General features: G+C 45.5%; 1 protein-coding gene across 1 annotated transcript in view; it reads left to right on the top strand.

The window, feature by feature from the left end:
- LOC147706610 (cell adhesion molecule CEACAM5-like) overlaps positions 1–23,665 on the top strand; it is a 771,610-nt gene that overhangs the window by 684,409 nt on the left and 63,536 nt on the right. Inside the window, exon 5 of the mRNA XM_086929639.1 lies at positions 20,679–20,957. Within this exon, the coding sequence (XP_086785765.1) occupies positions 20,679–20,957 (279 nt within the window). The remainder of the gene's footprint in view (positions 1–20,678; positions 20,958–23,665) is intronic.

Raw genomic sequence — 23,665 nt, 5'->3', positions numbered from 1 at the left:
CTCTAGAATCCTGGCTCAGGATAAATGTTGACCCAGTAGCCCCTCTGACACCCCGCACCTCCAGAAAGATTAGTGCTCAGCCCCCTGGTTCAACGAATCCCTGAGCACTAGCAAAAGTGAATGCAAATGTCCAGAAAGAAAGTGGCGTAAACACTATACACCAGGACATAAGATGATCTATGAGGCTGCTCTAAAATCTCACTATCTGCAAGTGAAAGAGGCCAAGAAAAGCCATCTGCAGACCGAAATTGTGTTCTCTAGTAATAGATCTTTAGCATTGTAAAGTCTTTTACTTCTCCTAAGGCGGCTAGGAAGGAAGCCCTGCACTTGGCTAAATGGACAAGCCAGCTGGCCCTATCCCTCCGTAACAAGATTGTTACGATCCATCAGTGTTTCTCTAGGGAGACAAAGGGGGACCTGCCCTTTCATTACATTTCTGATGGAAAAGCCAGGTCCCAGTCTCCCCTGGCACTATTACAATTCCCGGCTATAAAATTGGACAAATCACTTATATACCTGAAGGACCTTAAGTCGGGCTCCTCGGTGGATGCATCCCCAGCAAAATTATTACCCTCCCTAGCCCCTTCTACAAATCCCACAGTGAATAAGGTGGTAAACTCATCACTTTCCACTGGCACTGTGCCATCCATTTGGAAGCAGGCAAATATTCTGCCACTCCTGAAGTATTTCGGGGTTCCCAAGGCCTACACGCTCCGGAGATAACCCACTCACACTCAAGAACTGTTGGCACGGAAACTGTAAAAGGCAAAGAACAAGTTTATTAAGACCCCATGGGGTGGTGGTACACTCAAACAGCACCCTTCCGCAATGCAAGAGGTATCACACCGCACATCGGTGTGACCCCGGTTATATACAGTTTTGGGGTAATAAAAGATAGGCGGCACAAGTTAAGACACATTTTCGAGACATATATGGTCATGTTTTGGAATACTGCCAGCTCATTGGAGGGGGCACAACTCCGCTGGTCAGTTTGGTGCACATTCCTGAAGGTCTACGGGTCAGTGGGAGCTGCGCATGTGCGGCTTGACCAGTACTAAAAATAGCCTGTTGCTGGGCAGACAAGAGTGGTCAGTGGAACGAACAACGGACTAAAGGGTACGTCGGCCACGAGGCCGCTCATGATCTAAGATGGCCGCCGCAACATTCAAAATGGCGTTATCGTGTATAGCCAAGTTAAGGAGGACAACGTGTAGGTTCAGCTAATCGCTAATGCGAACGGGCCAATTACGACAGACGACCCTTTTAGCGTTTAGCTGAATCTACCTCATAATGAACATAGTCAGGATGTTCGACCTCGATGTCTATTAACATAATTTGTGTCACCTCTTTGTGTATCATCATTTTGTCATGGGCAAGAGCTCGCCTCGATGGTAAGCAAGCTGATAGACACATAGAACATAAGGCTGGGCCACATTGAATACATAAGCATATAAAAAACATTGCTCCCACAAGTATACAGAGAATTGTCAACAGTTTCCAGCCCCAAGTTGCAATCATGGACCAGAACCATCCTGAAAGTGTCCAAGTTCCATTGTCCGGGTGTATTTCAGCAGCTATTTTATGTAGCTTGGAAATAGCATCATACACAGATGGAGAATTGTCCGGAACGTATACGCAACAGCTGCTTCCGATAATTCTACAAGCCCCCCCACGATCAGCCAAAACAACATCCAACACCATTCGATTTTGGAGGGTGACAATTCTGGAAATCTGTAGCTCCTCGGTAATATTCCCCAGGGCAACGGCAGTGTCATTCGCAACAGCCTCGACAACGCGTGTCAGTCGTCTGATTTTCCGGCTGTTCAATGCAGCCCCCACAAAGGAGAATAGTCCCAGATTAAAATCCACATACTGTTGTAATGCAGTGTCCGTTTGATCAATGTCCTCTAGGGCAACAGTTCGTTTAACCCTGTTCAAAACGAAATCGTGGTACAATGTATAATCGTTGTGGTACATTGGAGGGGCAATGAATACCGGAGGTAGCACAAACGATACGTAGCACGTGCCCAACCACCCCACTGGAAGCTGATGGTACCCCTTCGTTCCACAGATAAAGTATGTATTTCGTGATGCAACAAATGAAATGCCATTCGGGCTATCAAACGTGAGAGTAATGTTACATTCACTTTTCCCCACTGCAATCGTGCCCTTGTTTCTAATACATAAATCGGCTTTTGTAGCAATGACATTTATAACATGAGCACTAGATACATTCACATTTCGCTGATTGCTATATACACGTGGGGCAGATACATTGTCAGGCCTATACTCTTCCCATTCGAAACGTGTGCCCTCAGCCCGGGGAAACCCATCCTTGTCATGGGAACATACTTTTTTCAAACGGAAAAGCACCCCCCCTTTAGTTGGCCATCTCAGAGTAAAAAGGAGGGTGTTCCAGGCGTTGCATGACCCATTGTGCGAAAACGGGAGTGGAATAAGTGGGGTGCCCCCTCTCTTCTGGTGCCCAGGCAACATTCCACACACCCAGCAATTAGAGGTATTGGTCATATTATGCGTGTGGTGAAGAATCTGAATAAAGCTGTTATTTAAATACGTTTGGCGATGGCGCTCTTCATGGAAAGGCAATGTAAAATGAAAATGTTCAGACGGTGCCGGGGTAGTCGGCAGCAAATGTTCACGTACAGGCACCACAAGTTCGACTACCCAGGCCATAACAGCTATCACCACAATAGTCAAGACAAAGAGAAAGGCACCCAATATTTTCTTATCACGAGATGCCGTTGATGCCATAGTTCAAGAAAGTTCGTGCAAAGTCTCAAGTGGCACAAATTGTTCACAAATTTTTCACAAATTGTCTCAGATACACGTGCGTGTATACCTAAAAAAGAAAAATGCGGTGCTGAACTCCGAGGTAGCCGTTGTTTTCTTCTCCGGGCCAAGACGGGTGTCGCTACTCTGGCAGAACTGATCCCCCCCCCTTGGAATTCCCGGTTTCCGTTTCACAAACCTGGAGCGGTAACCAACCAGTCATAAAAAAGGAACAAAAATCTTCTTATCGCGGGCGTAGATCGTAGCGCTCTCTTCCGGTAGCAGATTGGTCCGGGAAGGCTCCCTCCACTTCGGCCGACGTCACAGCTGGGCTCTTTTCTTTCTCCAAGATCTCCTTATAATCAGTCAACACAGCAGGAGTCACCAGATCCGGAGAGACACGGCGACAATGTGTCGAATGCACCCACCGCTTCCTGTTTGTCACTCGTACTGCGGTGCGGGTCGCCAGGAGGACCTGCTCGGGCCCTTCCACCTGGGCTCCAAACTGCTTGCTCTCTCAAACGAACGGACCATTACATGGTCACCAGGACGAAGATCGTGGCCCTCTCCAGTAGAGTTGTCAGGGAGCGCTTCTCGAACCTGTTGATGAATAGAGAGCAAATCATTTGTTAATCGTGCCAAATAATCATTCATCATAACACAAGGCACATCATGTATTAATCGCGGCTTGGGCACCCCCCAGATATTCATAAGGCGGCCAAACACCACCTCATAAGGCGTAAGGCCAGTTCGTGAGTGGGGTACTGATCTAAGAGATAGTAGTGCTAGCGGCAACGCATCTGGCCACTTCAACGATGTAGACGCCACAATTTTGGCCAGCTTAAGCTTCAACGTGGCATTGTACCGCTCGAACAAACCTGCTGACTGAGGGTGGAATACAGCGTGGAACTTTTGCTGAATCCCTAACCCCTTCAGTACATATTCCACAATCTTTCCAACAAAATGGGGCCCATTATCGCTCCACAAAAATTTGCAAACTCCAAAGCGAGGAAAGAATTCCTTAAGCAAAACCTTGGCTGTTGTCAAAGCCGTATTGTCTTTCGTGGGGTAGGCCTCAACCCATTTGCTAAAAGCACACACCACCACTAGGACGTACTTCAGGTTATTGCAGCGCTCGAGTTGGATGTAATCCATTTGAAGCACTTCAAACGGTGCAGAAGGTGGAACGAACCCTCCTTTCGGAGTATGGGTCCCCTTTCCAGGATTGTGTTGCAAACATACCAGGCAGGTCTGCACTACTCTCTTTGCAGTATTCGCAATCTCGGGATGTTCCCAAACTCGTGTTAAAAGCCGAGTGATTGCAAGAGCTCCGACATGAGCCAGTCCATGTGTCATCTGGACCATCGCCTGTAAGTAAGCCGCAGGCAATTTCCACTTCTCCATGTCTTTGCTTCTCCAACAACCCTCGTCATCTAGTACCCCATCTGCTGCCCAAGCCGCAAGTTCAGATTCTGTGGCTGATTTTTGAATATCCCGTATCTCTGCTCTAGCATCACTCCATCGCTCAGCCTGTGATTGTACCACGTACATGGGGGAGCTAGTTCGGGACATAGCCGTTTGCCTTGCTAAGCTGTCTGCAAAGGCATTTCCTTGACCCACTTTATCCGTAATCTTCTTATGGGCACTGCACTTCACTATCGCTACTTTTTTAGGGCTAAGCAACGCATTTAGGAGATCACGCACTAGCTCTCCGTGCATAATGTGCTCCCCGTGTGATGTCAGAAACCAGCGTTCCCTCCAAAGAAGCCCGAAGTCATGGGCCACTCCAAAGGCATACCGGCTGTCCGTGTATATGTTCACACATAATCCGGCACTCAATTCGCAGGCTCTTGTTAAAGCTATCAGCTCTGCTGCCTGAGCCGATTTTTGTGGTATTCTAGCTGTTTCTACCACCGTCTTAAGAGTCGTGATCGCATATGCTGCGGAAGTCGTACCATCTGGCAGCCTTAAACACGATCCATCAACCCACAGTTCCCCATCCACATCAGGAAGTGGCACATCCTGTAAGTCAACACGACCCTTTGTCTGTTCCTCGGTCAGGAAAACACAGTCGTGATGTTTTTCTTCCTGACCCCCCTCGGCCGGATAGGGCAATAAGGTGGCAGGGTTCAAAGTAGCGCATCTTTTCAATGTTATGTGTGGCGCTAAGAGTGTCAGCTCGTATCCTGTAAGTCGTGCACTCGTGAGGTATTGGGTCTTTGTTTGATTTAACAGGGCATCTACTGCGTGAGGGACTAACACCAACAATTTGTGTGATAACACTATGCCCTCACTCTGTCGTATGGCTACTGCTGTTGCCGCTACCGCTCGAAAACACCCAGGCAACCCTCGTGCTACAGGATCCAACATGGCAGAGAAGTATGCACATGGTCTCTGCTTATCCCCGTGTAACTGCACTAACACGGACAACGCGCACCCATCATTCTCGTGCACGTACAATGTGAAAAGTTTCGTGTAGTCTGGTGTTCCTAACACGGGTGCGGAACAAAGGGCCTGCCTCAACTGTTCAAAAGCTTTCTGACATTCATCTGTCCACTCAAGAGGCATCGGTGTAGCTTTGGACAGTAATGCTAGCAAAGGTTTTATGATATGTGAAAAACTCATGATCCATTGCCTACAAAAGGACGTCAACCCTATGAAGGCACGCACATCTCTCTGCGTGCGGGGGACTGGTGTGTCTAAAATTGCTTGAATTCGATCAGATGTTAATGCCCGCCCCTCCTTAGACAACAGATGACCGAGGTAGGTCACCTGGGGTCTACAGTATTGAAGCTTTTTCTTGGAAACCTTGTGATTGTTTTGTGCCAAAAAGGAAAGCAATGCAAGCGTACTCTGTTCACATTGTGCATAGGAGTCGGCGGCAAGCAGAAGGTCATCCACGTACTGGATGAGCGCAACGCCGGACTGCAATTTAAAGGAATCTAGTTGTCGTTTCAAAGCCTGGCTGTAAATGCTAGGGCTTTCAGTATATCCTTGGGGAACACGACAAAATCTATACGATTTATTATTGAGCTTAAAACCAAACAGATATCTGCTATCTGGGTGCACAGGGATGGAAAAGAACGCATTCTTTAAATCAATAACGCTAAAGGTGGTGGCCGTCGGTGGAACCAAAGTAAGCAAAGTCGTGATATCAGACACCACCGGGTATTGGGGAATGACAATTTTATTTATCTCACGCAAATCAATAATAAATCGGTAGATCTTGCCATCTGAGTCTCTCTTAAGAATCGGCAGAATAGGGCTGTTACAAACATTTTAAGGGACCTCCTCCACCACCCCTGCAGAAATCAAGTCCTGAACAATATGTGTCAGTGCAATTTCACCGTCTTTCGAAATCTTATACTGTGGCACTCGTGGTAGAGGGGCCCCCTCCTTAACAGTAATGCGTATTGGTGGAATGCGCATCTCTCCCACATCCGTATCTGAGGTCGCCCACAACGTGTGCGGCAGGGAAGCCAAAGCAGGGATGTCTAAAATGGCATAAAATCTGTCAGGGTCAGGGCAATCATCAGGGTCAGGGTAATTGTCGTTCAGAATAACCCGCACTCCCTCTGGAGCGCAGCGTATTGTTGCTCGAAAATATTTAAGCAAATCAATGCCCAGGATATTGTCTGGGGTATGAGGTGATAACAAAAATTGGCCAAAGCTAAAGTATTTGTCAATGCATAGTGCAAGGGGCTTGGACAATGGGCTGGGGGAGGGTGTGCCATCAAACCCTACACACGTAATCATTTCGCCAGACAGGGGAGCCCTCGGAACCAAGTTTTTCGACAGAGCGCTACGAGTAGCTCCTGTGTCGACTAGAAATTGATCAGTAGAACCCAAAATACCCGCTGTTACATATGGACCTTGCTGATCTACCGGCACTTCAACTGATTCCTTACCCCATCCTACGCAATCCTATGCATGCACATAATCCTGGTGTTCCACATTCTCTCCTTCCGAAATCTGATATTGATTCCGTCTATCAAACGTGTTTCGTTCGCCCTGGCCACGGCCCCTCTCCTCAACCTTTCCACGATCACCTCCGCCACCTCTCGCTCCAGTATAACCTCCTCTCGACCTTCCACTTCCTCGACCACGCTGACTACGCTGTTCGCGAAGTACCGGACAATCTTCGGCCCAATGCCCAAACTCCTTACAATAAGCACACTGATCCTCCGCAATGTCCGTACGACCATACGATGCGTTTCCTCCACCTCGTCTACCTCTATCATTCCCTCTACCCTGTGTTCCCCGAACCTGCGCCAACATCACCTTCGTTTTCAATTCCTTCGACTTTTTCTCTGCACTTTCTTTAGCCTCCACTTCCTGCCGCTCATAGTACTGAGCCATAGTTAGCAAGGACGCAGGGGTCGCCGTGGCCCAGGAACTTTCACTCGACTTCAATCGCTTTGCAATCTCTGGTAGGAGATTAGCCACATACTTATCTACAAACAAATGCCGACCCGTATCGTCTGTTAAAGATTGACCACTGTAATCATGAAAGGCCTCCTGAAGGCGTGTAAAGAAATCTGAAACCGTTTCATCGGGTTTCTGCTTGCACGACGTTAACATGGTCCAATCAATCTTTTTGGAGGGAACAAGCGTTTTTAATTTATGTAAGATAGCTGCCGGGAGATCTAGGATTAGCTGACAGGGCTTACATGCTGGTTCCCTATCTAAATCTGCAGCATTTATTTCTTTCCATGTCCCCCCCAATATCGTTTCATCATTATTTTTACGAATCTGCCGCCACATATCAGGTGGTAATATCAACCCAAAAAACAAATCTATGTCTACGAGAGTCATCACACAAGACGATATAGCCCCCTCCACCCCTTCATAAAATGCCGCTGGATTCTTCCGAAGATCAGGTAAAGAATTTTTCAATGCCATGACATCTGCTCTATTCCATGGAGTGTAAACCCAATTATACACAAAGTACCCTTTCGCATCCTTTGATAATTTATCCTCATCCGTACCTTCCCCCCTCGGCGGAACATACAAAGGCGCAGCTTCACGCATAGGCATAACATGCAACGCAGAACTCTTATCTGAACCACGGAGAGAACACTCTCTGGCCTGCCCATTATTCTCCAATTCGGACTCCTTTTGCCTCCTTTTCCGCTCCTCCCGCAATCGGGTTGTCTCATCCCGCAGCTTGATCAATTGTGCAAACAGGTCATCGACATCTGAAAGATCAAAATCACCTTTAGTCAAATTTTCACGGTACACTGACAACGCTTTGGGTTCTAACGTATCAGAAAGCTCACGATATGCGCCTACAACCTCATCAGCCAAAGTAGACAGAAAATACATCAATTCAAGATCCGTCCACCCTGTCTTTTCTGATATCAATTGCTCCTGAGTAACACTACGCTTATTCACTTTTCGAGCCCAACTACGTAGATGAGAGGCCCTCTCCGTAGTAAACCTGAGAGCAGATACACTCTTCTTGCCCAACTTATCCTGTCCGCCATCATCAGAATCCACAGCTGGAGCCGTCGGCGTAACGTACGGAGGCGGTGACCGATCTAACAAAGAAAAATCATCAATTTCATTATTAAGGACAGGATAAAGTGGTCGGCGAATAGGAAACTGACCAGTCGTTTGCAAATTACGTTCCCGTTCCTCCCTTTCTTTCTTCTCCTGAGCCTCCTTTTCCTCAAGCTGTAAAGCCTTATCCCGAGCAGCCTTGCGCTGCTCTTTGTCCGCCAAGGCAACCTCACGCTTCATTCGCTCACGCGCCGCTTTCTCCCACATTCGCACGCAATCAAACATGTTTTGTCTAGACCTGCGTTGAAACATACATTGCTCTACAAATTGTATTTTACTCAAATCATACGACCCGTGTAGAGGCCATTGCAATTCAGGATCGGCCTTGGTGTATTTATGCCATAATTTACTGTACATAATAGGGGGAAGGCCAAATTATATGTACATGTCCCTATTTGGAGTTCCCTCTGGGGGAGCCGGCTGTGATTCCGCTAACCTAATTGAGGTACCTTCTCCAAGACAACACATTCCTCGGAGTGTGCTGAAAACAGGCATGTTCAAAAAGTATCACGAAAGCGTGACACCGGACAAAATGGCACTTACAGTTCTTCACACAATTGTGCCGCTCAAAGGAAAAAACAAAGTTAGAGAAACATCTCTACATGCCTGCCTATGTGAAGTGCACTACACATATAAGTTCAAAGATCACAAATTCACAATGTTAGCTAACTCAAATCAAAGTTCGTAGGACTCGGCAAGCGTCCGAAGACTACCTCACCAATCACAAAGCACAGATTTTCAGTAAGCGTCCGAAGACTACCTTACCGAACACAAATCGTAGAACTTCAGTAAGCGTCCGAAGACTACCTTACCGAACACAAAGCTTACCAAATTCTCAAATGTCCAGATTCCAACTGCCAAGGTCTTGTAAGCCAAATCAGCCAAACGGCACTTTCTCAGCGATGCAGACACTTTGAAGACTCAGTCGGAGACCGGCGCCACCTGGAAGGTCAGATCGGAAGGAAAGGAAAAAACACCGTGGCAGCCAAGACTCGGGTCACTCGTGGCAGCGCGCGCCCATGGCGGGTTTCCAAGCCTTCGTCACGACCTCTCCTTCGGGCATCCGAGTCGCCGATGAGTCCCAACAGAGTCGCCAATTGAAGTATTTCGGGGTTCCCAAGGCCTGAACGCTCCGGAGATAACCCACTCACACTCAAGAACTGTTGGCACGGAAACTGTAAAAGGCAAAGAACAAGTTTATTAAGACCCCATGGGGTGGTGGTACACTCAAACAGCACCCTTCGGCAATGCAAGAGGTATCACACCGCACATCGGTGTGACCCCGGTTATATACAGTTTTGGGGTAATAAAAGATAGGCGGCACAAGTTAAGACACATTTTCGAGACATATATGGTCATGTTTTGGAATACTGCCAGCTCATTGGAGGGGGCACAACTCCGCTGGTCAGTTTGGTGCACATTCCTGAAGGTCTACGGGTCAGTGGGAGCTGCGCATGTGCGGCTTGACCAGTACTAAAAATAGCCTGTTGCTGGGCAGACAAGAGTGGTCAGTGGAACGAACAACGGACTAAAGGGTACGTCGGCCACGAGGCCGCTCATGATCTAAGATGGCCGCCGCAACATTCAAAATGGCGTTATCGTGTATAGCCAAGTTAAGGAGGACAACGTGTAGGTTCAGCTAATCGCTAATGCGAACGGGCCAATTACGACACTCCTTAAAAAATCAACTGCGGACCCGAAGTTTCCGCAAACTATAGGCTGATTTCTCTCCTCCCGGCTTTCTCCAAGGTACTTGAGAAACAAGTCAACAGAGTGATCTAGGATTACACAGAAAGTCACAATCATTTGACTCAATCGGGCTTTAGGGCAAATTACAGCACCAAGACAACTCTGTTGGAAGTGACGAAGCACGTTAAGGAAAAGCTTGACCTGGGGAGCAGAGCTATTCTCATATTACTTGATCTTTCGGCGGGGTTTGACACGGTCCCACACAAGATACTCCTCAATAGACTAAGGAACATATGCACTGTGGTTTGCACTAGCCTGGAGAACATCTTTCCTGAAGGATAGAAATTAAGAAAATATGGATGCCCCTTTTTTCAGCCCCCATGCCCAAAATGAATGTAGGAGTCCTCCAGGGTTCCAACCTGAGCCCAGCTATTTTTAGCTATGATATGTCTCCCCTTGCATCCCTGGTGAAGGCCAACGGTGCTAAGATAATACCTTTTGATGATCATACACTGGTGATCTTTTCCTGTGAGAAGGGGGCAGACTTTGATAGGGATGCAATTGGATCTTGTCTCATGAAGGTTTTTAAATGAATCAAGGCAAACCAGCTTAAATCCAACCCTGGCAAATCAAAGATTGTCTTTTTTGGACTGCCTTTTGCAATTGGAGTCATTGGTGGCCGTAGGAGCTGCCCCCCTAATATCAGCCCAAACCACTGTAAAGAACCTTGGTATCTAATTTGATGAAGTCCTCTCTGTGAGATCCCAAGTCCAGGCTCTGGTGGGTACCTGTTTTGGCATGCTTTCAATGCTTAAAAGATTCCTCTTGTTCCTTCCACCTGATTCCAATAAGATATTGGTTTAGGCTCTGGTGACATCTAGATTAGACTATGCTAATTTCTTATCCTTGAGCCTGCTGGGCTACCTCCTCCAGTGCCTCCAGGTGGTGCAAAACTCAGCAGCCAGGGCGATTCTTAGACTGAAACCCAGGTCACACACGGCCCCTCATCTCAAGACTTTACACTGGCTTCCAGTGAAGGAAAGGATAATGTTTAATGCCCTGGTGATATTCTTCAAAGCCCTCCATGGGAAGGGGGCGGGATACCTCAAAAGGTGTGCTAGCCACTATGCACCCATCAGACCCTTAAGAGCATCCTCCTCAGAACTTGCATGCATCCCCAAAGTACGCTAGGTACACATGGGTGGCAGATCTTTTAGTTTCTTTGATGCTCAAGCATGGAACCAACTACCTGCTACACTGAGAGTCACAACTGATTTGACGTCCTTTAAGAAACATCTGAAAACCTGGCTCTTTAAGAGCTAGTAGTGCCTCAGAATGCTGTCATGCGTGAACGCCCAGCACCGGGACACTCTTGTTGAGTAGCTGTGCGCTTTATAAGCTCACTTCATTTCATTTCATTCATTCATTCATTCATTCACTGCACAAGTTTGAAAATACAGAGCAGCTTCTCTACAAAAAACAACCTTTTCTTTTTGCTGAACAAGATATACGGGATAATACACCATACTAAATCAGTGAAAGAGTTACAAATTGTTCAAATAAATTAAGAAAATTATGAAATCCAGTATATTTCCCCTTGTTTTATGTTATGTTATGTGTATCTGTAAAGACCACTATGACCGACGAGAGTATCCTGGTACTACCCAGGTGCTTGTACCTACCTTGTCTGTGGTAGGCCGGTTAATTAATAAGACAAGTCTTCGGCTTCTTCTAGAGTCCAGGAAGACAAGAAGAGGTTCTGATGTGAGTTTGAGTTTGAGTTTAAAATATTTATAAAGCGCACGTACACCTGGCGGTTTCATGTGGCTACAGAGTACTGAGCCCAGGAGGGCAGGAAAAGCGGGGGAAGAAAAAGTAGCATTTATGGAGAGAAAGCTTGTGAGAAAAGGAAAGTTTTTTGCGATTTATGGAAAAGTGGGTATTGGGTGCACGATCTAAGGTAGGCGGGGAGAGAGTTCCAGAAAGCGGGGGCAAGTGTGGAGAATTTCGTGCCACCCCACTTTTTGCGTTTGAAGCGAGGAACTGTCAGCAACTGTTGGGCGGGTGAACGAAGTTCCCTGACAGGGACGTAGGGTTTGATGTCAGAGGAGATGAAGGCAGGGGCTGCGCCGACCCGAGCCTGAAAGGTGATGCAGCCCATCTTGAACTGGGCTCGTTCAAGGATGGGGAGCCAATGTAAGAACTTGAGGAGGGGAGTGACGTGGTGGGATTTGGCCAAGTTGAAGACCAGACGTGCAGCCTGGTTTTGGACCAACTGGAGTCGTCGCATGCTGTAGGCGGGCATGCCGCAGTAGAGGGCGTTGCCATAGTCTAGACGAGAGGTTACCATTGCCAGGACTATGAGCTTGAGAGCGGAGAAAGAAAAAAACGAGAGACTTTGCGGATAGTGCGGAGTGAGAGAAAAGAAGAGGACACTAACCTGGGAGTGCAAAGTGAGTTGGTCGTTCAGTTTGACCCCAAGAGTTTTTACAGATGATGATGGAGAAGGGGGGGGACCAAAGGAGGGGGGCCAGAAGAGAGAGGTCCAGGGACTGGAGCAACCACCTGTCAAGACCAGCTCCGTTTTGTCGGGGTTTAACTTCAGGTGGCTGTAATTCATCCAGTCCCGGATGAAGACCATGACAGACTGGAAATTAGACATGGATTCGGGGGATGTGGATAGAGAAAAGATAAACTGGAGGTCGTCCGCATAATTGTAAACGGAGACCTCCAGCTGTTGAAGAGCAAAGATAAGAGGGACAATGTATAGGTTAAATAAAAGAGGGGAGAGGGAAGAGCCCTGGGGAACCCCGCATTGTACTTTACGGAAGTCCGCAGAAAAGTTACCCAAGCGCACTGCCTGGGTGCAGTCTCTCAGGAAGGAGGACAGCCAGACCAAGGCCGAACCTCCAATCCCCGCCGCCCTGACACGGGAAAGTAAGATAGGGTGGTCAACCGTGTCAAAGGCGGCGGAGAGGTCATGGAGGACCAGGGCCTGGGGGTGGTTGGTGTCCATGCCTTCTCTGAAGTTGTCAAGTACCGATAACACTACGGACTCCGTAGAGTGAGCGGGGCGGAACCCAGCCTGACGGGAGGCTAACACCCTGTTTTCCTCCATGAAGGTGCTGAGTGTTCTGGTCACATGGCGCTCCAGAACCTTCCCCAAGAAGGGCAGTAGTGAAATGGAGAGGTAGTTGACGAGAGCGGCGGGGTCGGCGTCAGTTTTTTTTAGAATAGGGACGATGATGGCCGATTTGAGGGGTGGAATGACAATGCCCTGGGACAGTGAACTGTTGAGGAATGTGAGAGGGGGCTGCACACAGGCTGAGTAGATCTGTTTCAGGATGTGGGCGGGGCAGGGTTCCAAAGGGGAGCCTGATTTGACCATGGGCAAGAGGGAGAGAAAGGACTCTTCTGTCAGAAGAGGAAAGGAGTCAAGGCGAGCTGCGACTGGCGGACACTGGGGGTCGACAAAAGAGGAGGGGGGAGAGGGATGTTAGCTTTGATGTTAGTAATTTTATCCAGGAAAAAGGTGTTGAGGGAATTACATAAGTCCTGGGAGGGAGAGGGTTTGAGGGTAGCTCGGTCAGAGAAGCCGAGGTCGTGCACGATGGGGAAAATCTCTCTAGGCTGATTTTCGGCCGCCAGGATTTTGGAGGAGAAGTAAGCATTCTTGGTTGCCAGGATTGATTTTTTGTACAAAGCCAAAAGGGAGATGTACTGATTTTTAAGATTAGGGCAATAGTCACGCCTCCAGGACCGTTCCGTGCGGCAGACGCTGAGTTTTTGGGCCTTCAGTTCCTCACTGAAGCAACGGTTCGCGTCGTTTGTGCGTCTGGCGGACACCCGCCTGAGGGGGGCGACGGAATCACAACCAGATTGGAGCCAGGAGTTAATGGAGTCGGCTTGCGCGGAGGACAACAGCCCGTAGAGATCCGGGCTGGAAGAGGAGAGAGTGGTGGACAGAGAGGCCACGTCTACATGGTTCCATGAGCGCGCCCAGGTGTTTTTGGGAAGAGAGGGCTTGGGAGCAGAGGTGAGGATTAGGGAGAATGATATCAAAAAGTGGTCGGACCAGGTGCAGGGGGAGATAGACAAGGAAGTTACTGGGCAGTTGAGGGACCAGATCTGGTCAAGGATGTGGCCCTGGATGTGGGTGGGGGAGTGGACGTGGGAGTCGAAATTGAGGGAGCGAAGGGTATCTGAGAATTCTTTCGAGGTGGAATATTCAGCCGGGTCTGAGGGCCAAAAGTTGAAGTCTCCTAAAACCAGAATGGAGGAGTTGTTGATTGCTAGAGTGGCTCCAAGTCTTGGAAGCTGGGAAGGAAGAGTTGGGCAGGTGAGGGAGGGCGGTACAAGAGTAGACAGGTGACCGGAGTGCTAAAGGAAAGTGAGCGAGCAACAAAGAAGTCTGAAGAACCGAGGGGAGAGAAGGCTAAGGATTGAAAGGAAATTTCTTTACGGGCAATCAGAGCGACGCCGCCGCCCGGTTTGCCGGAGGGTCGGTCAGCTCGTAAGGCATAATAAGAGGTGGGAAGCGCGGCCAACAGAGAGGGAGAAATTGAAGCGAGGAATTGTCTGTGGATGTGGATTGGATGTGGAGAGGGAGATCGCTACCCGCTTGTAAGCGATGTAAGACAATGCTCATCCTCCTGACCTGGTTCTGTGTATGCAAGGGATGATATTGGATCAGAGAAATTTAGGTTCTGCTCTTTATCTGTCACAAATATGCAAATATTTACTCATAACTGACATTATAATCACTTTGTTCCTTAACTTCATTACCATGTGTGAAGCACTTAAATGTTTTAACAAACTGTAATCCTTGTAGGGATTAGAGATTTATATTGAAGTGTACTAATGTTCATCTGAATCATGTAATCATGTACTCTTTTACTCAGATTTTACACCTATTCTTAAAGTTATACTTGTGTATGTATAACCATGTATTCAAAGTTCATATTAACTACAGAATTAACTACAGGCCTCAAGTAAAGTGCATTTAGCCTTGCAGCATATTTTTTTTTTTCGCCGGTGCATTATGAATGAATGAGGGAGTTACACAGTGCACAGCTATTCCAAGGAGTGTTCTGACACTTATCATGCTTCTATTTTGTTAGAGAAAAACATATTGTTTGCATTAGATTGCCGACAGCGAGGCCTGGAGGGAAGAACTTGGCAGTAATCGTGGAGAACTAATGGTCGAACAATGCCTTCTGTTCAACTTGTACCAGGACGGAGAAATGGTCAAGACTGTGAATTACTGTCCAGGTTTCAATGAAATGGGAAACCTAAAGGATGCTGCAGATGCTCCTCTCGAGCAACAATTTATTTGGTTCCTAGAGTAAAAGGAGATTAGGAAGTTTCTAAATCTTCTGTTATTTTAATGGGTGTTCTTACAGTTAGAAGGCAGCTTCCCTTTAGACTTGTAGAGAGACAGACCTCATTGCCTGTTTATATTCTTGCAAGTGTGAAGTTACAGGCTGAACAATTATTTCCTCTTCCAAGACTTTAGCAGAAGTCTATATCATGCTGACATCTTTTATGTCCCTTAAATAGAAACCTGGGGAAGGTGGACCTGCAATCGATCTATGTTTAGAAGAAGCAAGGGGATTTTCTTTATGGAACTTAGAACAACAAAATTTCCCTTATGTGCTGTACTAATGACCAAAAGAAGTATACACTGATTCAAGTCCACTCAATCAAAAGTATCTGACAGTTCTCTTCTATCAAAATTAATTTATTTCATGCAGCACATGAACAATTCCAGACAATTTTATTATTAAAAATGTGTTAAAAATAGGTTAAAAGTATAATGAAACAGTTCATCAAATTATCCACATTTCACATTTGTAAACAGATCTACTTGTCTATATCCAGAGTCCTATACAAAACTATTTATTTCAGAACTTTTCTTAAAAAATGTGCAATTTTCTTATTGCAACGTCCATTTCATTAACATAGAAAAATTGTGTCATAGAACATTGTGTTGATGCAGCGTTTCGGCGGATGTTTTGTTTTCTCTTCACCTTTTTCAGGACTTATTAAAATTTCACAACGTTTTCATGAAATTAATAAAAATCAGACAATAAATCTAGAAGTAAAAAAGATAAAATTCCATTTGTTTTTCTTCTATCAAACATTATCTCTGTTGGTTCAGTGCACACTCTCAGTCAAATAATTATTTTAAATGTAAATATCATTTTAGTTATGACAAATAGATTGGGATCATTTTAAACTAGGAGACCTTAGTCAAAGTATGTACCTTTATACAATTTAAAATTAAAAATTGAATCTCACCTAGACAAGCTTTAGCGAGAAATTCCCAACATGCAAACCTTTTAAAATACTGTGCACCTTTTCAAGGGGATATTATCTTCAATGAATATCCTTCATAGTATCCTATGAATAGTAACCCCATTATTAGTATTTTCTTACTGTCAATCCATTTTCAAAATTGAGTGTCCCTTCATATAACTTACTTAGGAAAAGTGGATTTCACAGAATTAGCAGGAACCCTCTGAGTATGATTTCATGTGAGTGAAGGATGATTACCTAATAAAGAAAATCTGATTGAGACAAAGTTATATTATTATTATTATTTATTATCTTGAAAAGAGTGAGACCAAAGGAAAGGGAAATGTATTTTATTGGCAGTATTCGAGATACGATACCGATATGTTAATGTTAAATAAGGCGCAGTTTGTTTGTTTTAAAGTGTATTTAACATGGGGCTGAAATGAGTCTGAAAATAGACATTCCCCGGGTCGTTAAACATGCGTATGCGTACGCGTCAGCAATGAAAGAACCAGGCATGCTCCTTTTTTCTATAGCCATTACCAGTCGTTAAAATTGCGTCTCCATGTGTTATTCTATTTCACTTCCACCTACTCTCTATGAAATTCATTCTCAGTTGTCTTTGTCTTTGTATTTAGTGGAGAACAGGGTTTTTGATTTATTTCAGGCCAGTATTAGACATTCTCATTGTGTAGTGTAGTTCCGATAGTTCCCTTTCATGCAGGATCTATGCTGTTTACGGATAACATATACCGTGGACTTGGTGGCAAACGGAGTCTGTAGACCCCCACCAAATATGTTGGCCTATGTTTTCACATTAGCTAGCTCGCAGTACCACTAGAATCTCATTTTATCAGAGAGATTAGTTTTTTGGCAACCTCAGAACATAATATCCTCAGACTCATGGAAACAACATACTATTTTTCACCCAGTCACTAGTGCTTGCTTGTTTTACTCTCCGTGAGATAAAGAGAAGAAATACTTGACCGTGTTTACAATAAGAATTTATTGTACCGTTGTTCTTCTCATGTAATATAAGTGCGCTGCCACAACTGATACACAGTAGCAGAGATATAGAACCAGCAGTACAGTGAAGGAATAGTATTGTTATACCATTTTACAATAGTCATGAACACATACATGAAAATGAAATGCATTTATAAAAATAAAGTGTGTCCTCCTAAGATGCCTGTCTAGATGTACCAACGTGTACCTAGCATGTGGGTAGGTGCGAAAGAGCCTAAGCCTAAGAACCTAAGTCTAAGAGCCAGGAATCCAATTAGGATTTAGTTAAACACCCATACCTGAATAATGAGAGTGTGGGACTTCGTCCTGGACTTTAGCTGGATATCCCGCAAGGGATCGGCAGACCACTGTCAGCTGGAGCGATGGCATGCCGGAGCTGCAGTGTCTCTGGTCAGTGTGTCAGCCATGAAGTCTCGGTTCCCTCCAGCTTTCCTATAGCAAGAGGTGCTTTATTTATACAGTCTATGTGCATGTGTTCCCCATTGTTCAGTATGAGGATGACATTGGGGATTAAACCTTGTGCATCGATGGTAGAGGTGAAGTGTACATCTTGGAGATTATACTCATAAATAATTCATATGTGCTAAGGATGACGTCTTAGCAATATGGATTGGGAAAAACTCACCCTCGGCATGGAACCAGGTGAAAGGTTTAGTCCATAAAAGGCTATAGTCTTTATAAGCCGTTATGTCCATACAAGGCAGTCTGTCCTTATTTGGAGTTATTTCCCTATAATGCTCATATAAAATGACAGGGAGATGATGTAGGGAAAGTGTACGATGTTCCCTGTACCTATATCAGGTTACCAATATAAAATGTAACAATAGCACAGGAAGCATGGTCACAAGCATTGGGGATGACCTGCAGCTTCCATGCTATCTCCAGCTTATTGAAAAGATTGAATGCAATAGGCATTGCAGCCTGGCCCTGAAGTCTTTCAGAGTCCTTCAGCTTGAATCAATCAGGAGTCCCACAGGGCTCCTTCTTAAGTCCACCCTTTTCAACCTCTATCCATCTCCTTCAGCCCTGCTTGTCCACTTCTTTGGTTTCAACTTCTTGTCCTATGTGGATAATACTCAAATTCTGATCTCTATTCTAGAGGACCACAACAATTTTCTAACCATCTTCTAATCACTTGCCAGTTGGATGCAGAATATGTCTCAAGTTCAACAGAGACAAAATGGAGATTCTCAATTTCTACAACAAGTCTCATGCTTGGACCGCTACTGGGTGGCTGTTGAGGTTAGTCTTGCCTCCATTCTCTTTTTGTCTTGGTCAAAGACCTAGGCTTCACCATTAATAATCAACTTACTTTTGGGAAACAAATTAATCCGGCATCTCGAAAATACTGAGCACATGTGTCTGATCCTTCCACTTACCTCCCATAAAACTATGAATCATGGATTATTCATCTCCAAACTTGATTACTGTAATCCTGTCAATTTAGTGATTCCAGACTATTTCAGGTTATTTAGAACTCGGCCTAAACTCATCTTAGCAATCGGTCATATCTCTCCTGCTTCTGCAAACTCAAAGCACCTAATTGGATTTAAATTAAGAAGCCTACAAGCTTCAAAGCTCTTATATAGTCCCTAAAGTTATCAACATTGCAGGTCAAGGCTAGGTGAGACATACATTCACTCCACACCTTCTCTTTCACCCGCTGTGGCAGTGGTGTAATGTAAAATGAAGGGCCACAGCTGCAGAATGTGATGAAGGGCTCCATCCTGAGTCTCTCATATCTTACAGATATCCATACATTGGCCTTGGGTAGTCCCCTTGGGGGCTGCATAATTGGGGGGCTGCTGAAGGGTTCAGGCCCCTTATGCCTCTGGGGCTGTAGGGGCTTGTGTTTAGGGGTGGGCGGCCAGCTACGCTCCGTGCACGGAGTGTGCGTAGTGCCGCCTACTCCGCATTTTGCGGAGCGGGCGTAGCCAGGCGGCACTACACACGCTCCGCAGACGGAGCGTAGCTGGCCGCCACCTGCCTCCCTCCCGCCCTCCCTAAATACTTTCAATTAAAGGAGTAAAATAATTAAAACGCACTTACCTTGCCCGCCGCTGCCCGCCGCGTCCCCGGGGCTCGCTATCTTCCGTCTTGTTTACTAATGCGCATGCGCGGGCGGCCGCGCATGCGCATTTTCTCATGAGAAATGCGCATGCGCGGCCGCCCGCGCATGCGCATTAGTAAACAAGACGGAAGACGGAAGATAGCGAGCCCCGGGGACGCGGCGGGCAGCAGCGGGCAAGGTATGTGCGTTTTAATTATTTTACTCCTTTAATTGAAAGTATTTAGGGAGGGCGGGAGGGGGGCGGGTGGCGGTGCTGGCGGCCAGTGGTGTTTGCGTAGTGGGGCTATGCGGAGTGCGGAGGTGGGCGTAGTTTCTCGCCCACTTCGCGTAGCTCCGCGAATCCCCACTACGCACACTACGCCCAGGGCTACTTGTGTTATGCCCCTGCTCCTTGGTCTGCCTCTGCTGAGAGACTGCTGATCATCATTTAGTCAGCCCCTGAATTGAAGGCCACTCCTATCTGGAAGCCAAACTCTGGAATGATCCGCCCCTCACTCTTAAATCAATCAGCTGTCCTTCAAAGTACAGACATAATCATAACACTCACCTTTTCAGATCATTTTCTTAGGCCTCTTGGTCATCTGATTCTTGCTGATTACATTCCCCTTTCTCTGGCCTCACTCTTCTTTGGGCCCCTCTGTGAATGTGTTACTCTATATACATGTATTGCCATAACCTCTCACATTGGTTAGTCTTGCATGACCTGGTTGATTATGGGATGTCTCCTTGGGGATTGATGCAGTGTGCCACCTCCTTCACATTGCTTTGTTTCTATAGGACAATTGATTGAGGCTGGTATTGTATGAGGAGGCTTTGGCAGTGGTGATGAGGAGACAGAGTGTATATTGGAATTTATTTTAGTAAAAGGCTACTGTCTGTGGCTTTGATCTTTCTTCAATAATTGTTTTGTTTTATTTTACTTGTCCTCAAAATAAACAAATCAAGCCATTTACAACAGTGTACATTGTCATTTATTGAAGCTGTGAGAGGTCCTCTGAGAGAATTGTCCAACTGCACCTGGTGACTTGAATTTTAAGAGGTGATTTAATTTATGTTGTAAAGAAGAGAGATTTGTATACAAATGAATGTAAATGGTGAGTGCAAAACTTAGTAGAAGTTGTTTGAAATAAGAGATACTCTGGAGTTGGAAAAAGGTTGGTGGAATATTGTGGCAGGACAGAGAGATCCTGTATGGAGAAATGCATCTGAGAAATTGACATTTGCACCCTTTTCTTCTCCACAGAAAGTGTTCCTATCCCTGTTATTCAAGCTGTGACTCAGAACCTGTTAGAGAATGGATCACTGGTTCTGGTCTGCAATGCATTGGGCACAGACATCACCTATCAGTGGAACCATGATAACAAATTGATTACTTCTGGAGGAAGGATTACTATTACTAATAACAGCAAGACCCTCACTCTTTCACCCTGCACCAGGACTGACTCAGGAACCAGCTTCAGCTGCAGGGCGTCCAACGCTGTCAGTCATTCCACCAGCAGTCAATACACTCTCACCGTCAGCTGTAAGTATGACCAGGAAACCTGCTTTTTTTGTAGAGTAGAAATTTTTGTTGCAACTTCAAATCTTGATTTTATCTGATTAAACTTTAGACTTTAAAAAAAGGATATAAAGATAGATGCTGTATCATCAAGTTAACCGCATACACTGCTACTTCAACACATCTTGGAACATTAAAAGTAGGCTGGAAACCACAGCGTGGTGATAGAAGTCCTCGACCCTCATTACAAATGGCCTCTTAATACCTTGGTAACTCCTCATTTTTTAATGCTCCCTCTTGATGCAGCTGATAATGAGCGAACCACAGGAGTTAAAGATATCTGTGGTATCTGGCCTCCATGGGGAAATTCTGTCCCATTTAAGGCTGTAGTATTACCTTTAATGGGCAGTCATTTTGCAACTTTATTGGACAATTAGAAGTTTTGGTCTTAGATGAGGAATGTTCCAAGTTCAAGTTCAAAAGACCTTTATTCGAATTTCATAAAATTCATAAAAGTACCACATTAAAACAATTCAATTACATAACAGATTAAAATTACAGATTTCATAATTATTAAAAATCTAATACAACTCTCATAAGACTATTTTCAGGGGTTTTCCATCATTTAACGTACACGTGTTATAAATCTCAAAAAAGTGCTAGTGCGATAAGTTAGTTCATCTGTATCCAGGGTAAGTAACATTGAATAGGACTCCCCTAACGAAAGGGGTCTTTGTTTTCTAAAATAAGGAGTTAAAAACCAATTCATGTATTTTAAATAAAATTTACAGAAGAATAGAAAGTGCAAATCGTTCTGTTTACTAATGCCATCACACGGACATGGATTGTAATGTGTTGTGTGTTGATAACCCAGGGGAAAGCCCAGTAGAAATGTCACTGAACCCGCCCTTAGCCGGAAACAGCAGTGATCTCTCCCAATTGGTCATGGGTAAAGTGAGGTAGCGTGCAAGTGGTCTCCTACATAAATCATTCCTCATATAACTCACAACAGTTGATTTGAGGATTTCCCTTTCCATTCGTTCAGAGTTATAAAGTGCATACAGTGCTTGTTTGACCTCAATTTTATCTTTGGGTTCAATCCTGCTTGGGTCGGAGAAAAGATCTCCCCTGTCCACAGCACTCAATGTTTTTAGGACTCCCGCAAGCCAGGGGATCGCCATGCCATGGTCACATTTAAGGCAGTCTTTTATAATATTTTGCGTTAGAATGGCTGAATTATTCCTCCAGATCCTAATCCAGAATAGTGCTGGTCTATTTCTAATAAAATCACATACATAGGGGAGGTTTAGTTCCTCATGACAAATACATTCGGAAGATGAGATTGGGGCACCCAGTATTTTTCTACAGAATCGACCTTCTTCTCGCTGGATACTTGGATTTTTTCCCAATCCCCAGACCTCAGCCCCATATGTAGCTACGGGTAGGCACTGCAACCTAAAACATTTTAAAATAGCTCTAGTGGAACCTATTTTCTTTGGGCGGGACAAGCTCGAAATAGAATTGGTGGCTTTCGAGAAGTTGCCCATGGCGTGGGCCGAATGCCCACGCCATGAGCCGTTTGCAGCAAAAACCAACCCTAAATACGGGCATGTAGTTACAGATTCTAATTTGTCTGTCCCTATATGTATAGTGTTGAGCTTTCGTTTCCCGGGTCCACATGGCATAATAAAAGATTTTTTAAAATGTACACGCAGATCTAAGCCCTCCATGTATTGGACGAAACTTTTAACAAGTAAACGGAGGGCATTTGGTGTTCGGCCCATGAGGACTGCATCGTCTGCGTATAATAAAACTGGCAATGGTTGCCCCTGGATTATTGGTACATCACTAGTCACTTGTTTTAGGGTTTTGGCTAAACCATTAATGTAAATAATAAACAACAGGGGTGCTAAAACACACCCCTACCTTACCCCTCTGCCAATGTTGATAGGTCCAGAAACTTCTCCACCCATCCCAATCCTGACTTGTGCTTTGAGATCAGTGTGTAGGTAGGCCAGAAAGTTAACAAGAGCCTCATCCAGTCAATAATTCAAAAGGATTGCCCATAGTTTAGATCTATTCACTAGATCGAAGGCGGATGAAAGATCCATAAACGCAAGGTAAATAGGAGACGATAGGGCAACGCTATACTTATCAATTATCAGTTTTAAATTCAGGCATTGCTTAACCATCCCCACCTTGCTCCTGAATCCAATCTGACACGGGTCCAATAGACCCGTATCTTCAGTCCACTCTACCACCCTATTGTAAATTACTCGCCCCAAGATTTTTAAAGTATTGTCCAAAAGGGAGATCGGGCGGTAATTCACTGGGTCCGACCTCTCGCCCTTTTTAAAAATTTGGACTATAGTACTAGTTGCCCAGGTAGTGGGCATGGGCACTGTTGGCAGGCTATTAAAAACATTGAGGAGGATTGGTGCCCATAGATCCGGACTATGCTTAATTATATCTATGGCAGTCCGTCAGGACCTGGGGCCTTGTTTCCAAGGCTCTCTTTGATAGCTATTTCCATCTCATGGAGATCGATCTCTAAGCCGCGGAGCTGTCCAGGAGCAAAGCTAGTTGATTCCTTAAATGGTGCGGCATACATTTTGGAAAAATGGGCCTCCCAGGAGGTGCTGGTTATATTGCAGCTAATTGGGGTTAATTGTTTGCCCATTTCTCGCATTTTTCTAACAGCTGACCAGAAGGGGCCACTGCTTTTCAAGTTT

Source organism: Lissotriton vulgaris, chromosome 7 (assembly GCF_964263255.1).
Source record: "Lissotriton vulgaris chromosome 7, aLisVul1.2, whole genome shotgun sequence".
Taxonomy (NCBI): Eukaryota; Metazoa; Chordata; class Amphibia; order Caudata; family Salamandridae; genus Lissotriton; species Lissotriton vulgaris.
This window is presented reverse-complemented; position numbering and strand designations above follow the sequence as displayed.